Consider the following 15,895-nt stretch of genomic DNA (forward strand, 5'->3'; position numbering starts at 1 on the left):
TAGCAGCGTCCAAAGCCTTCACCGCTCGAGGCGTTATGGAGAACATTCTTTCCGCTTACTTAATGGCAGGGAAGCGGTTGGTGGAAGAACTTCATCACCTTTCAGCCAGTCCAGAGGTTTTTTTTCCCTTGCAGGAGATTTGTCATGCGGCTACTTGGTCTTCCAAGAATACGTTCTCTAAGATTTACAGATTGGATATGGTTGCGTACACGGAGGCTGTGTTTAGTGCTTTGGTTATTGAGGAGGTGGCGTTTGCTTCCCATCCAGATTGAGGATCGCTTTGCTACATCCCCTTGGTTGCTGGATTCATCTGCTGCTGTTGCTAAGGAAGGAAAAATTTTGTCCTGTTAATTTTCTTTCCTTTAGACGCAGTAGATGAATCCAGAGCCCCACCCTTTCTGGATATTGGCTGTAGGTTTATCTTTTGCAACTTTCAGAAGTTTCGTCATCCGTAGTTGTATTCTGTATTATTATCTTTGAAACTTTTTATGGGAAAGAGTTTTTTTTTACAAGCTAACATGTTACTGGTTCTGGATGCTTGGGCAAGGAGCAGTACTGAAGATACAAGAGGCATGCCAGCCAATAGGACCACCTGTGCTATCCCATTGGTCTCTGGATTCATCTGCTGTGTCTAAAGGAAAGAAAATTAACAGGAAAGAACATAATTTTTCCTTGGCACAATCTTCTTATCTTTGAGCATAATTAAATCTTGTGACATTTGGCATTCAGACCCCTGAAGAAGGCGTTCAGAGCCAAAACATGAACCATGTTGGGTCTGTACCACAATTCAACGAAGTGTGATATTATTTTGTCTGTATGGATTGATATTAGTTTACTTGCACCACTTGAAGTCTTGTGAAGAATAAACTCTGACCTCTAGTACTTCGTATCTAGTTTTACTTTTGGTTTTCCCTTGATTTTCTGTGGATTTTGTTGGTGTTTCTTTGGTTGTGGCATTATCTGGGAGGGTCACAAGAGTTTTATCGCCCTTCTCCATATCTGTTCCTTGACTCTGCTGTCAGGCAACCAGTAAAGGAGGCCAGGGTTCAAGTGATGGTATAATGACTCTTGGACATTCATGCCATATAACTTCAGATCCAGGATAGGTCTCAAGTCTTCTGTGCATTTCTTGAGCACCATGAAGTCCATAAATGTGGCACTGAGTTCCATGCTTCTTCATGGAGACTGTCCAGTTAGTTATTGTGGCAGTGACTCGGGGAATTCCTAGCCTCACTGGATTTAACGGAGGCATATTTTCACATTCCCATTTTCCAGATCATAGCAAACATCAGAGATTCCATGTTTTCCACACACATCCAATTTGTGGTACTTCCTTTTGTATTAACCATGGTCTCACGCACCTTTAAGGTGATGGTGATAGCAGCTCACCTTCACAGGATGGGCATACAGGTTCACCCATTCCTGGATGATTGATCAGAGCCCCTTCAAGACAGGAAGGTGAAATGGTGCAGTCCCTTGGAAGTCATCCCCTGGGCGAGAATGCATTTGCGTCCACTCCAGGATTCCCTCGTCTCAAGATGCTCACTGCAACAGCATTCTCTGAAGATGAAGCTCCCCTGCCGAGGAGCAGCTTACATTGGTGGATCCATGGGGATTCCTTATCAAAAGGTTTGCCCCTCAGAATCACCTCATGGGTGACATGATGCCGCTGCTGCCAGCATGAGTGGCTGTGGGGCTCACTGCTGTGGTCACCTGCTCAAGGGCTTGTGGGTGCCGTCGAACAAGTGGTCCATAAATTGTCAAATTGAGTGTCATTCATTTGGCGTTGAAAGTATTGGAGACTTTCCTGGCAGAAAATGTGGTCAGAGTATTTTCCAACAATGCCACCACAGTAGCTTATGTGAACAGACAGGGAGGCACCAGAAGCACCCCATTGTGCCTGGAGGCAAAGATGTTCAAGTGGGCGGAAGCTCACTTAAGGCGCGCTCAGCAGCTCGTGTGGTAGGAATAGAGAACGTTCAGGCCGACTTTCTAAGCAGGCAGGCTCTGGACCCAGGGGAATGGTCCCTTTCTACACTGAGGTTGAAGTTTCAAGTTTATTAAAAGTTCGTTGTATACGCAATATCAAATACTTCAATGCGTATGACAATTTAAAATTGGGAGACAAAATAAAACAATTTGTACAATTAAATAAACTATATATGTACACAAGTAATTAGCGATACAAAAGGGAAGAGGGGTGAATTACAATCTTTAAGGAAAGTAAAAATACATTTAAGGAAAAAACAACATCAGGAGAGTAATAAATTCTTTTTGGCAGCGCTGGGGAAGACTAGAGATGGATCTCATGTCCTCCCCAAGAACAACTGCTTCTTCAGTCGAAGAGCTGAACCAGGAAGTGCAGGCCTGGCCCACAGAGTCTACTGTGTGTTCTCACCAAGGGTCATAGTGGGCCAGAACATCTGTAGAGTCCTGAGCCACCAGGATCTGGTAATTCTGGTAGCTCCGGACTGGCTTCATCAGCCTTGGTATGTGGATCTGGTGCAACTGCAAAGAGGCAGGTGTCTTGAGCTGCCAATTAATCCAGTGCTCCTCAATCAGGGCCCAGTTCCTTTGGAGAATCCAGAGGGCTTTGATCTTGCAGCAGGGCCCTAACCTGAAAGGGTTACTTGGAGGTAGTCATTACAACTCTACTTAAAGCAAAGAAGCCTTTGACATTTGTAGCTTATGCTAAGACCTGGAAGACTTTCCAGCTATGGCGTGCCAAGAAACAGGTACAGCCTTGTCAGGCATCAATTCCTGTGATTCTGGCATTTCTGCAAGCTGGTCTAGAAAAAGGCCTAGCAGTTGTCTCTCAAAGTACAGGTGGCAGCCTTTCATGCTTTCGGGCTCAGGAAGGTAAGCTGTCCTGGCGTCTCATCTAGACATCACTCGGTTCTTGAGGAGGATGCTTGGATTGTATCTTCCATTGCACCAGCCATTCCCGTTGTGGGACCTTAATATCATAATTTTGAAGGACCTCTCGGTCCCCATATGAGACTCTGTAAGACTTGACTCTTTTGGACCTTATGGTCAAGATGGTATTTCTGGTGGCCATAGTCTTATCGAGGCGAATCTCAGAATTACAGGCTCTTTCCTGCAGAGAACCTTTCCTCAGGTTTACAGAGGCTGAGATTTCACTGCGAACAGTACCTCTGCCAAAGGTGCTGGTGTCAATTCACATCAATCAAGAGATTACCGTAATTTGCCTGCTTTCACATCAATCAAGAGATTAATTTGCCTGCTTTTCACCCTAAGGGGTTGAATAAACAAGACCAATGATTCTGTTCTCTCTGACCATCTTTTGTGCTGACCAGCCAATCAAGGTGAGACAGATCAGCTTTAAAGCTTTGATTTGCCAGATGGATTTACATGGTTATTTCATCCTATATTGGTGCACCTTCCTATATTGGCCACCTAGCTCTTATCACAGCACATTTGACTAGAAGTGTTGCCTCCTGGCTGTTCACCTGGTGAAATCTGTAGAGCAGCTACTTGGTCTACTCTCCATACCTTTACCAGATTCTATAGAGTGGATTCGGCGGCTCGAGAGGATGCCATATTTTGAATCCTCAGTGCTGCAGACAGGCTCATCTGTCTCTCCCTAGATGTCGGGCACTGCTTTGGTATGTCCGCTTCAGTACAGAATCCTTTGTCTTTGCAATAGAATAGGTTCATGCCTTGGTAATATTCTTTCTGTTAGGCATAGGATTCTGTATGGTCCACACTTTGCAGATTTACAGTTTGCCTGTTTACTGCCTCAGACATTGCAATGGTGCATCACAGAACTCCTATCATGAGAATGAACATTTAAAAAAAAAAAGGTAATAAAATATCAGGAGTATGAGCAACACTATTTGTTGAATTTTGAGGTTCTTATGTGTTAGTGCTGCTTGCACATAGCAGGTTAGTTCCTGGATACTCCCAAGTTACAAGTTCATGTTAATTATTCTTTTTTCATGAGTTACAGAGCAGAACAGAAATATATGCTGTTTCCAGGGAAGTTCCCTGTACCCCTCCTTTTCTGTTTCATTGGAGTTCAATTGCTTTGGTACTAACTAAAGAGAAAACTATTCTCCTCTGAAAGGGAGGAGTTGAAAGATGAGTGGCATCCTTCTGCAAAGTTTTTGCCTAAAGGATGACAAATTCAGTACAGAATTCTATGTCTTCTAACAGAAGATTACCAAGGTTAGAACCTATTCTTCCATTTGTAATAGTAATATTGTATATTCTAGAACCTCTGGTGTTTGAATTTTTTTTTGCACCATATAGCACTTGCTCAGTTAATCAAGACATAGTTGTACTGTAAAAATTCCTATTTGTATGTATCGGGGCCTTACTATAAGCCTCATCTGTACCACAGTTTGACTTAAACAGTTCTTGTAGTGAACTTGTTTTTTCCCCCTCAAGATTTGTTGTTTCAGAGAGATCAAGTAAATATTTGTGTGCATGTTGTTTTTAGCAGTTCAACTGACATATTAGCAGATGAGCTGTAAATATTTGATTTTCTTACAGAAATTATTGTATTGTCTTCTAACATGATAAATGCCACCAAGCCAGGTAAGCTCATAGTTATTAACGAGCACTGGTAACTTTCACAGGCAATATTGGGTTGGTGATTATGTGGTCTACTAATAGCTAGAGTTAACTGTCACTGACTGACCATTTTAATGCAAGAGGTGTAGATCTTCTGAACGGTCCTTTATGGAGCTTAATGGACTTGTGTATTTAAAACAACTTTTCAGATAATCAGAATAGCAGAGATGTCAAATCTATTGCTCAGAGCATCAGTTTTTGCCCTAAAGATAAGTGAAAGTATTTGCTACCAATAAGCACAATATTATGTTATGTTCTATAGCAGTCAGAAATATGAGACTGAAAAATCATGGAATAATTTTAGTATTTGTGTAACTTGTGTAAACCTAACACTAGATTCAGATCTCTGTAACTTCTTGCTTATCAGTAGCAAGATGTGCTGTTCATATCTGTAGTTCCATTTCTGCCAATACAAGCATTCTGCTTATGTGAAAGAGCCTTTGTAACTGAAATCAGGCATTCAGCACTTTTTGTATATGCATTTCACCATGGGAAAGGCACTTTAATAAGTCACTTGTGTCTTACTAAAGATAGAAATACACTGTAAAATTTGGAGGTGGTCATTTTTAACTTTTAGAAGCAGTATTTTAATGATAAATTGTTAAAACTTTAAATTGTTGTGGAGGAACACATTAATGATTTGAATGTTGTGTCTTGTAGCTGATTTAAGTAATGGTGCTAAAAAAGACTTGTCCAACAAAGATGTAACGAGAATATGGATCAATGACGATATTAAAGTGAGAAGTTTTTCACCCACTATGGTAAGTGGTAGAATAAATTAAATGATTCAGCTCATGCCTGCGACCTATGTTTTGTTTTTGTTTTTTATTTATAAAGTTTAATACATTTACAATATCGAAAGATATCAAGGAAAAAAGGTTTTCATACAAAATTTTTAACACAACAAACATACAAAACAATCCTTTACAAGCCCACTAATGGGGAGACATATTTGCTTATTTATTAACTTAGTTTTAAAGGAAAACAAAGAAATGGGTTGAATTCCAATGAACCCAAATCATTACCTACTAAATTAGGACACGGACATTCCAACCTATTTTCTCATCAAAGAATGAAAGAAAGAAAAGAAATCTCACTTCTGTTCACGAGCTAATAAAAATTGTTGCAGTTAAATGGGATCCCAAAAAACAAATTCAATATCTTGTAACTTAACCAGACATTTACAAGGAAATTTTAAATAAAAAGATGCCTCAAGTGCCAATACTCTAGTTCTCAATTTCAGAAATTATTTTCTCCTAAACTGCGTGGCTCTTGAGACATCAGAAAATATACTAACCAAATCCCCACAGAACTTGGTCAGTCTATTTTTTAAATAGTTTGCTATGTTTTTTTAAAATTTTTTTTATTTAGTCAGATGGCGCTCTTATCTTGGATAATACAGTAAAGTAGACCCGACACAGTACTGTGTTTTGGTGAGCCAAACAGCCTGTATCAGGGGACTCTGTATTTGGGACTTCAATGAATATGACATCACATAAGAATGATCAAAATAAATTAAAAAACAAGCAAAAGGTCATGAAAACCGTGTGTGCAAATATCACTGTCAGTGTTTCTGATGATATAGTGGATGACTATTTGGCATCAAGTGATCACCACATGGTGTGCTTTGCTTCAATGATTTTATTGAGAACTGCACCTCAATACAACAATACTCAAGAAATATAAGCAGAGAACATTAGGTGGTGATAGGTATCTGTTGCATAAATTATAGAAAATACGTTTTCAGGATTACTATAAATGGCAAAGAAATTGGTATTTTTCTGAAGAAGCATCAAAAAGATCAATCACTACAAGACAAATAATAATTTTAAAGATAAAGTGTGCTCGGTGCGCCTACTCGCTGGCCATTTTGAACAAGAGCAATGGTAAAAGGGAGCCATTACTGCTACACTTTGCTCCTCCACTGAAGGTATATACAATATAAGTACAATAACAGATAAAGATCAAAATTACTTATCTGCAAACTGAAAGTTGTTTGAGACTTAATCCAGATCCAGAATCAAGGTCCATTATAACGCTTCAAATGAATTGCCAGAACCCCCCAGAAAAACGTGACAAGTGAAAAAATAGACCAAAAAAAGAAGAAAACTGCATATAGTCTTGTCAACGTGACTTTTGTCCATAAATCCTTCAGAATCAAAATCCTTAAAATCTTTTCCAATTGTATAACAAACATTCCTCGACTCGGGTCAAGTTTTACTTTGCTTCTTTAGGAGGAATGAAATGATCTTAGATTCGCTCTTACGCAGCCTTGAAGCCATTCTGCTCAAAAGAACATAAGAATTGCCGCTGCTGGGTCAGACCAGTGGTCCATTGTGCCCAGCAGTCCGTTCACGCGGCGGCCCTCTGGTCAAAAACCAACCCATTAATTTGCAAATAACCTACTCTACTCTTTAATTTTAGTTATGGTGACTCACCATTCAAGTCTCTATTTCTTCTTTAAGTTAACTGATGAAAAACGCAAAGCAATCCAGGCTACTAACATGCTATAACAGACTCCTCTGTATGCTAAAGAAACATGTTTGAAGTTGTCATAACATAATTGTCATAACTGCACTCTTTTGTGATTCAGACCATTCAGGGAGACCGTATCCCATTTAAAAATTGTTTTTTGGGGTTTTTTCCCAATAATTTTTATTGAATTTTCAATACTTATACATCAAAGAAACACAGAACAAATCGAGCCAAACGTATTTGTTCTTCAAGGTGGCCGCAATCAAGAACCAATACAATAGCCAATACAGTCCCTCCCTCCTCCCCCAACACACACAATTACATATTCATCAAGTAGCTATGGGCTGTAGGAGACAAATTGTCCCTCTTAATGTCCAGATGTTCCCTGTGTAACATGGCATAAACATTGGGGGTGAGGGGGGGATTGTTTTTTTAAAAGAAGGGATAGTGAAAGATTACACCCCCTTCACTAATGTATTTTTAACAGAGCCACAAAATACAAATCCTCTAATCCAGGAGTGTCAGTTCTTCGAGAGTTGCAGTCAGGTTTTCAGGATTTCCCCCATGAATATGCATGAGATCTGTTTGCATGCACTGCTTTCATGGTATGCTAATAGATCTTATGCATATTCATGGGGGAAATCCTGAAAACCCGACTGGATTTGCGGGCCTCGAGGAGGAACTTTGACACCCCTGCTCTAATCGGTGTCCTTGTATCCAATGACTAGTTAAGAGGGGCCTCAACTTTCCTATTTCTTAGTACTCAAGTGCTCAGTATATTAGGGTCTTAATTTCTTTGCGTTTGTCCAATGTATTATAGCCCACAACAGCAAACTATATATTACAGCAGTGCCTCGCAAACTTTTCTGGCTGGTGGCACACTAAATGCAATGCCCTGGCTGGAAGCACCCAGAAGTCGATGTGACGATGTCACACGCATGCGCGGAGGCCTGTCTTGCCACCACCCCGCCGTTAACAGAGATCCGGGAGGTGCAGGGAGGAGAGTCGTCCATGCCGGCTGACTTCCTACAGGATGTGCCGTGAGAGGCATGTCCTGTAGACAGGCAGCTGGTGTGGATGACTCCTCGCCAGTATGTCGCAGCACACCAGAAATCTCAGGAGGCACATAGTTTGCAATACACTGGTCTAAGCTTTCATGAAGCTTCGAGACTGCCTGCACGTGTTGAGTGCCTTCCCACCAGATGTCAGCTCACGGTTTCTCAGTTATTCATTTTCTGCAGAATGAAGACGTTGTGTCCATACACGTTGCCTTCCTGTCAACGTTATTTCCTCTTGCCTTCAGCTTGTCTGTGTTTTATTTTTCTTTTCATAGTTCCTGGAGTTACCTTTAGTTTTTTCATCAAGTTTTCAACTCCAATTTTTGTCATAGTGTGCTTGCACAGTCTCCCTCGGTACCAGCTCAGTTTGAGCATGATGCATCAAGGCCCCAAGGTTCTGAACCTCATTCTCGTGGCAAATCCACCTCTCGGAGAGCATCGAGATCTCATGGACTGATCCTCTCTCTTCTCTGGGTAAATCCACATTTAAAAGAGCATCTATCTCATAGTACCAGATCACATTCTCTTCAGTGCAAATCAAGATCCACACACTCTCAGCGTTGAACCTCTCCATCATCATCTTCTTCTGATCAGAACCAGCTTGCTTGTAGGAGTTTTTCTCTGCACTGACATACTCCCTAGCCTAAGAAGTAGAGATCTCCTTCTCCTTCATACAAGGAGTCACCTGGAGTTGGGCAGGTGAATTTGGATATCTCTATTCACCATAATACCGATTTTAAGTCTGAATTATCTGCGCCAGAATCCTATGGAATCCATCAGATCTGTCTTTTCCTCTGCCCAGGTGCAGATCGCCTCCTGAAACTAAACTAAACCTTAGGTTTGTATACCGCGCCATCTCTGCAAGCGTAGAGCTCGGCACGGTTTACAGAGTTAAGAGGAAAGGAACTACAATGAAAGGATATAGGAGAGGGACTAAGAAGATAGAGAGGGACAGGATACTAGAGAATGGGAGGCGATTAGATTTTTGAAAAGAGCCAAGTTTTCAAGTGTTTGCGGAAGGATTGGAAGGAGCTTGAATTTCTGAGCGGGGATGAGAGGTTGTTCCAGAGTTCTGTGGTTCTAAAGGGGAGGGATGTTCCAAGTTTTCCTGTGCGGGATATACCTTTTATAGAGGGGAATGATAGTTTCAGTTTTTGGGAGGGTCTGATGGAGTGTGGGTTTGAGGAATTCCAAAAGAGTGGGATAACGGGAGGAAGGACGCCATGTAGGATCTTGAAGGCTAAGCAGGCAGATTTAAAGAGGACTCTGGAGTATACTGGGAGCCAGTGAAGCTTGGAGAGGAGTGGGGAGATGTGATCGAACTTACCTTTTGCGAAAATAAGCTTAGCCGCGGCGTTCTGAATTAGCTGAAGTCTATGGAGGTTTTTCTTAGTTAGGCTTATATAGATGGAGTTGCAGTAGTCCAGTCTAGAGAGGATGGTGGATTGAACGAGGACGGCAAAATGAGAATGATGAAAGCAGGATCTCACTTTCCTCAACATATGAAGGCTAAATAAGCATTTTTTTACCAAGGAGTTGAGGTGATCATTGAAGGAGAGAGAGGAGTCTATGACAATGCCTAGGACTTTGCTTGAAAACTCAAGCTGAAGAGTGGGGCCGGAAGGTAGTGGGATGAAGGAGTTTCAGAAAGGACATGTAGATGTTGAAAAGGATAGGAGAGAGGGGTGAGCCTTGCGGGACTCCACATTTCGGCTTCCAGGGGGGGGGGATGAGGTACCGTTTAAGTTAATGGTGTAGGAGCGGAAGCGTAGGAATTTCGAGAACCAATCTAGGACTGTGGAGCTTATGCCTATTTCGGAGAGTTGGAAGATTAGGATATCGTGATGGACGACGTCGAAAGCTCCAGAGAGGTCGAATTGTAGGAGAATAGCGAATTTGTTGCGAGAATGGAGTTGTTGCACCTTAGAGATTAGTGAGGCCAAAAGGGATTCGGTGCTGAAATTGGGTCTGAAGCCGAATTGGTGGGGTAGGAGAATAGAGAATCTTTCTAGGTAGGATGAGAGTTGAGTGGATATGATGGATTCTAATAACTTGGTTAGGAGAGGGATATTTGCTATTGGACGGTAATTTGATGGTATGGAGGGGTCAAGGTCGGCCTTTTTCAGTAGAGGGGTCAATGAAATATGTCCCATGTCAGAGGAGAAAAGGCCCGATGTTAGGGCAGAGTTTATAAGTTCGGTGAGGGAAGGTTTGTCTTTCACAAAATTCAAATGGCAGATGGCAAAGGCTTTACAGGTTTAACTGGAATCAGACTCTGAACCCAGAGCTCCTTGAAGCATTGGATTTTGATGATCCCAAAGAACTCCTCAAGAATTTACTCAAGGAGCTATATGTAAGATTTGATAGACTCCTTACTCTTCCCATAGCACCTAGGAAAATTGACTCCTTGTACAGTCATGTCCAGGCTTTGAGAAGCCGCAGCTGCAACACTAGTCTTTGTTGGTCACGTCAACTCTTAAAGTCTTCCAGCATACGAGTGTATGCTAGTGTGCCTCCAGGTTGAGAAGGTTGCACATTAGATAAGTTTGGGTGCCGCCTTTTCCAGAATTCTATGTTAGATAGCAAGGTGCTCTAACTTCTTTATCTGTCATTTCTATTTGAAACAGCTCATGAAGAGAGTTGCTCAGTTTGAGCAGTATATTCCATCTGATCACCTCCCGGAGTTTCAGGAAACTACTCTCTCTTCTTCAAACCAGACAGTTCATGAGTAGAACTGCATTTAATGTAACATCTAGAGCATCAGCTATGTCTATATCCATGAGATGAATAGCCTGGCTTCATGTCTCTGATCTTGACATTGATCTTCAAGATCGTCTGGCAAATATTCCTCATCCAGGAGAGGAGTTTTTCAAAGTTGAGGATATGACACAGACTTACTTGATATGACACATACTTACTCTACATGAGCAGAGCTGGGACACTTTAGCCTCGTCTAAGAAGACTCAAACTTCTAAGTTTGCCCAGAAGCAATCTTTTACCTCTTACAGGAGGCACTATCTGGCAACTTTGTCCTCTTCCAAACCTCCACCACAGAAAACTTGTAGGCTCAAAGCTCAATCTTCTGCTCCACAAAAATCAACCCAGTCTTTTTGACATGCTATTAAGAGAGCATAGCCACCATTCCACCTACTCAGCCTCCTCCCCAACCTAACAGAGGCCGTCTTATACTATCAACATTGGACTCTCATCACAATGGGCACTTGGGTCTGAATAGTAATACAGAAGGGTTGCATTCTGTGTTTCATCAATATTCCTCCAAGCAACCCTCCAAGAGATTCCTTTACTTCAACTTGATGCCATAATCAGGTCACCTTACCTAGAAAAACCAGGGTTCTGCTCAAGGTATTTTCTAATTCCAAAGAAGATGGGAGGTCTTTGTCCTTCTGAGCTCTCAACAAATATTTAGTCAAAGAGAAGTTTTGTATGTTATCTCGAGGGACTCTGTGTCCACTTCTAGAAAGAAACGAATGGCTGTACTCTCTAGACCTCAGAGGCATACACACACATCCCCATGCATCCAACCCACAGAAAATACCTTTGCTTTCGCAGCTACAGTAGTCCCCTCAGTGGCATTTATACATGACTCAATTTGAGGAAAAATAGAATGTGATACATATTGACTATTATATACATTTCTTGGAAAAGATACAATGATGTCATTATGATTTGGCAGGGGTCAGAAATTGAGTTACAATCTTCTTTAGTATGTGAATATGGTGGACCCAAATATGGTTCATAGACAAAACCGCCGAAGACAAAGGCGCCCGCCGACAACTGAGCGCAAGACTGAAGCGCACGCCGAAGAAAAAGTGTTTTTAGGGGCTCCGACGGGGGGTTTGTTGGGGAACCCCCCCACTTTACTTAATACAGATCACGGCGGTGTTGTGGGGGGTTTGGGGGGTTGTAACCGCCCTCATTATACTGGAAACTTAACTGTTTCCCTGTTTTTTAGGGAAAAAGTGAAGTTTTCAGTAAAATGTGGGGGGTTACAACGCCCCCCACAATGCGGCGCGATCCATATAAAGTAAAGTGGGGGGATTCCCCCCCACAACCCACGTCAGAGCCCTTTAAAACAGTCATTTTCTTCGGCGCGCACCTCCACATTGCGCTCAGTTGTCTGCGTACGCCTTTGTCCCGGCGCACTTTTGACCTGAAACCAAATATTACATTTGAATCAAAATAGTACTATACACACACTAATATTTTGGATATCTCAATTTAATTGTCAGTTGAACAGGGCCTTTCTACTGCTTTATACAGACAGTATGGATCACAATATGTTATTGCATTATTCTAGATACCATCCAAAATTTTGCAGGACAATATCCCAACTGGCAATTTTAGAAGTCCATAGATTGTTCTGACATGACTAAATTTAAAAATCATGCATGTATTTTTCACTAAAAATTTCTTCAGAGAAGATACCTGCAGCAGCCTGTTAAAAAAAAATGTAAGAAATCAATAATATTCATAATGGTAAAATAGAACAAGCTGATCCTATAGTATGTGTATTATCATATTCCTCACATTCACATCTAGTACGATCTCTGATTATAAAGTGTTGGCATATATTGGGAGTAAATGATGCACTCGGGGAAGCTCCGAAATTTGCATTCACATGAGGGAAAAATTTGAGACAGCTAGTCTTGAAAGAGCCATGCTATCGCTGTTATCTGAAGTAGAGGTAGTTGTAGTTAATCTTGCAGTGAGAAGGCTTTTGGATAGATAGGAATTTAACATAGTTCTTTTTATGTTTTTGAATTATAGATGTATAAAGATAGAAATAGAGCTTTCAGTAAGGCATTTCTTGCTTTCCTCTTCACTTACTTGGTGATTTAGCTAGAGGGGAATGAAATACTGCCGTATTGCATACTCGTTTGGGGGTTATTTAATCACTTAGAATTATCCCTTTTATCTCACCTGCCCACAACCCTGTTACGACATTTTGTAGCATGGCATTTTGCTGCAAGTTGAAGGTATTACTGCTTTGAGGTCCTTATTTTTAATGGTGTATGGATAAAACAACAATCTTTTAATGCACATTTTGTGTTGCAGAAAGTCTCGGCACTCAAAGAGGAAGATGAACCAGAGGAGGAAGAAGATGAAGAAATGGGCCACGCAGAGACATATGCTGAATACATGCCAATAAAATGTAAGGATGGCTTATGAGATGAAAATATAACAGGTGTTCTTTATCGTCCCTCCAGACCAGCACAGAAACTGATGGGTTTATGTTCCTCTGCCAGCAAGTGGAGACTGAGACACTAACATTGGTACAAGTGGGCTGTTCAGTTCCTCTTACAATCCAGTCTTTTCTCAGTCTCTAGCAGGTGGAGTGGTCTGTTTGTGTAGTCTGTTGAGGTTTGTTAAGGCCTGTTGGATCTGGTTAGTGACTTTGTCTTGTCCCTTTGTCCTGCTTGAGCTTGTGGGACCCTCTCTGAGGTTCTACCGACCTCGAGGATGTTGTACTCGGAAGTGTTGAGTCCCTCCCCTCATTTCCCCCACCTCCCCAGGTTTTTTCTGAATCTAGAGAAGCCTCAATACCATGCCACCAATACCAGCTACAACTACAGTTTGAGTGCCTGTGGTTAGCTGTGAAAAAGATTACAAGACGCACGAAATAAAGTATGTATGTGTGTACACACACACTGTATTTTTCGCTCTATAAGATGCACCTGACCATAAGACGCACCTACTTAAACGGGGGGAAAAAAAATACAGGCCATAAAGGATAGAGAGCCACTTCCTGCATTTGAATGATCCTAATTTAAGCCTGATTCAAGCCATAAGCTCTTAGAAATATGATTTATACCAACCAAAAAGCTTGTAGTATTTAAATGAACAGACCCATGTTATAAATCTAGTAGGACCACAAAATGTGCCCTCTATAGCAATAGGAAAGATCTGACTCATAGGTGCTTCTCTACTCGAGTCTTTTATGAAAGTGGGCCCCAAATGAAAGTGCTTGAGAGCTGGTGTTGTAGTTAACCTGGTCTTTTTATTTCTTTAATGTGAATGCAAGATGGGATATTCTGCATAAAATGCAGAACTGGAGTTCTGCAAATACTTTTAAAACGAACTCCAGTGTATTGGCAGACAGATTGAATGAGAAATAAGGAAAAATAAAATAAGAAGGAAGTGAGAAGGAAGAATCCAAGGAAGAAGTAGCCCGGAAGAATAGCAAAGGACTGGCACAAGGTGGGGAGACTCCAGGGGGACCAGTCAGGACCGGAGAGAAAGGGGCTAGTAGAGGATTGGTGGGGGAGGAGGGAGAGGAGCGGCGGAAGCTTTAATTTAGTGGCCTCAATACCTATTTCACTTCGGCTGCTGCCTTTTGTCCTGGAGAGCAGAGCGGGCAGAGCTGGTTCCGAAGTACAGAGCAGGCAGAGCCGCCGCGGCAGAGAAAGGAAGAACGAACAATCTGCAGGTCCAGTAGAAGCGCATATCGGGTCCTCGTTGCATCACTCTTTTCCTATGCATTAGGATATTCGGGATGTAGTGCACACTCAGTGGAAAGTTCCAGACACACTTTATTGCTTGGCGCGGTCCATGGCAAGACTCTACCCCATCCCTAATGGTGATAAAGATACTTTTAAGTCTCCTATGGTTGATACTGTGGTCTTGGCTATTGTGTGCAGGCATACCGTGCCAGTTGAAGGCTGTTTGGCCCTGAGAGACTCTTGGAACTGTAAAATGGAGGCTCTGCTCAAAACAAAGTTTTGATGTGGTTGCCCTAGCAGTCCAGGTGGTGATATGTGGCAGTCTAGTGATCCGGGCTTGTTGCTGGTGGTCTGAGAGTTCTTGACCACAAGTCAGCTGGCTGGTCCTTAGTGGATCAGGAAGTGGCTAAGATTGAGCTGGGAGCTTCTTATCTCTCTGATGTCATGTATGATCTCTTGCGTACCTCAGCCAAGTCCATGGCTCTTGGAGTAGCTACCCGCTAGAGAATGACACAGTGACAAAATTCATCACCGTTCCCGTCCCCGCGGATAACCATGGGAAACCATCGTCATGTCATTCTTTAAGGAGAGAGGAAAGAATCAGAGTATGAATGGCCACAACCACTGACCCGCAAGCTTTGCTCTGAAGAATGCTGGTGTAGAAGGACTGAGGTTGAAATAGACACTAGAAATTGACAAGGGATTATTTCCCACGGTTATCCGCGGGGATGGGAATGGTGATTAATTTTGTCACCGTGTCGTTCTCTACTACCCGCTAAACCCTGTGGTTTCGGGATTGGTCAGCAGATTCGGCATCTAAAGCTAAGCTCAGTAAGTTTCCTTTCAGGGCTCCTTTCAGTTTGGGGAGGAGCTGGATAAACTGGTTCGGGGCTCCTTTTTGTTTGGGGAGGAGCTGGATAAGCTGGTTCAGGCTTTGAGTGACTCTAAAATGCCTAGGTTGCTGGAGGACCTACCTTGCCATGCTTTACTTGGTGGTTCTGCCTGGGGACGCTTGTGTGAATTTCAGAGGTACTGCCCTGGCTATGGTGCGACCTCTTTTTTTTCCTTCTAGAGGCCATTTCAATGCATGCAGTCCTTTCGGGGAGGAGAGGGGGTGTGGGCGGAGATCATGCCTTTTTGAGTGTGTGGGCGAAGATTACACAGATTGCTGGGTGTTGGAAATTATACGGAAGGGGTGCAAGCTCAAGTTCTTTCTTTCCCCCATCCGTTCCCCCGGTACCTTTTTCTAGACTCCCTGGTGGGGAAGCCAGAGAAGGTGGCCAAGATGTGACTGTAAAGATTGCT

General features: G+C 42.3%; 1 protein-coding gene across 2 annotated transcripts in view; it reads left to right on the forward strand.

Moving 5' to 3' along the window:
- SBNO1 (strawberry notch homolog 1) overlaps positions 1 to 15,895 on the forward strand; it is a 199,999-nt gene that overhangs the window by 23,156 nt on the left and 160,948 nt on the right. The window contains exons 4-6 of one of the 2 annotated variants that reach the window (XM_033956400.1): positions 4,516 to 4,560; positions 5,257 to 5,357; positions 13,206 to 13,302. In XM_033956400.1, coding sequence (XP_033812291.1) covers positions 4,516 to 4,560; positions 5,257 to 5,357; positions 13,206 to 13,302 — 243 coding nt within the window. The remainder of the gene's footprint in view (positions 1 to 4,515; positions 4,561 to 5,256; positions 5,358 to 13,205; positions 13,303 to 15,895) is intronic. The other variant, XM_033956401.1, reaches the window with a different exon arrangement.

Source organism: Geotrypetes seraphini, chromosome 8 (genome assembly GCF_902459505.1).
Source record: "Geotrypetes seraphini chromosome 8, aGeoSer1.1, whole genome shotgun sequence".
Lineage (NCBI taxonomy): Eukaryota > Metazoa > Chordata > Amphibia > Gymnophiona > Dermophiidae > Geotrypetes > Geotrypetes seraphini.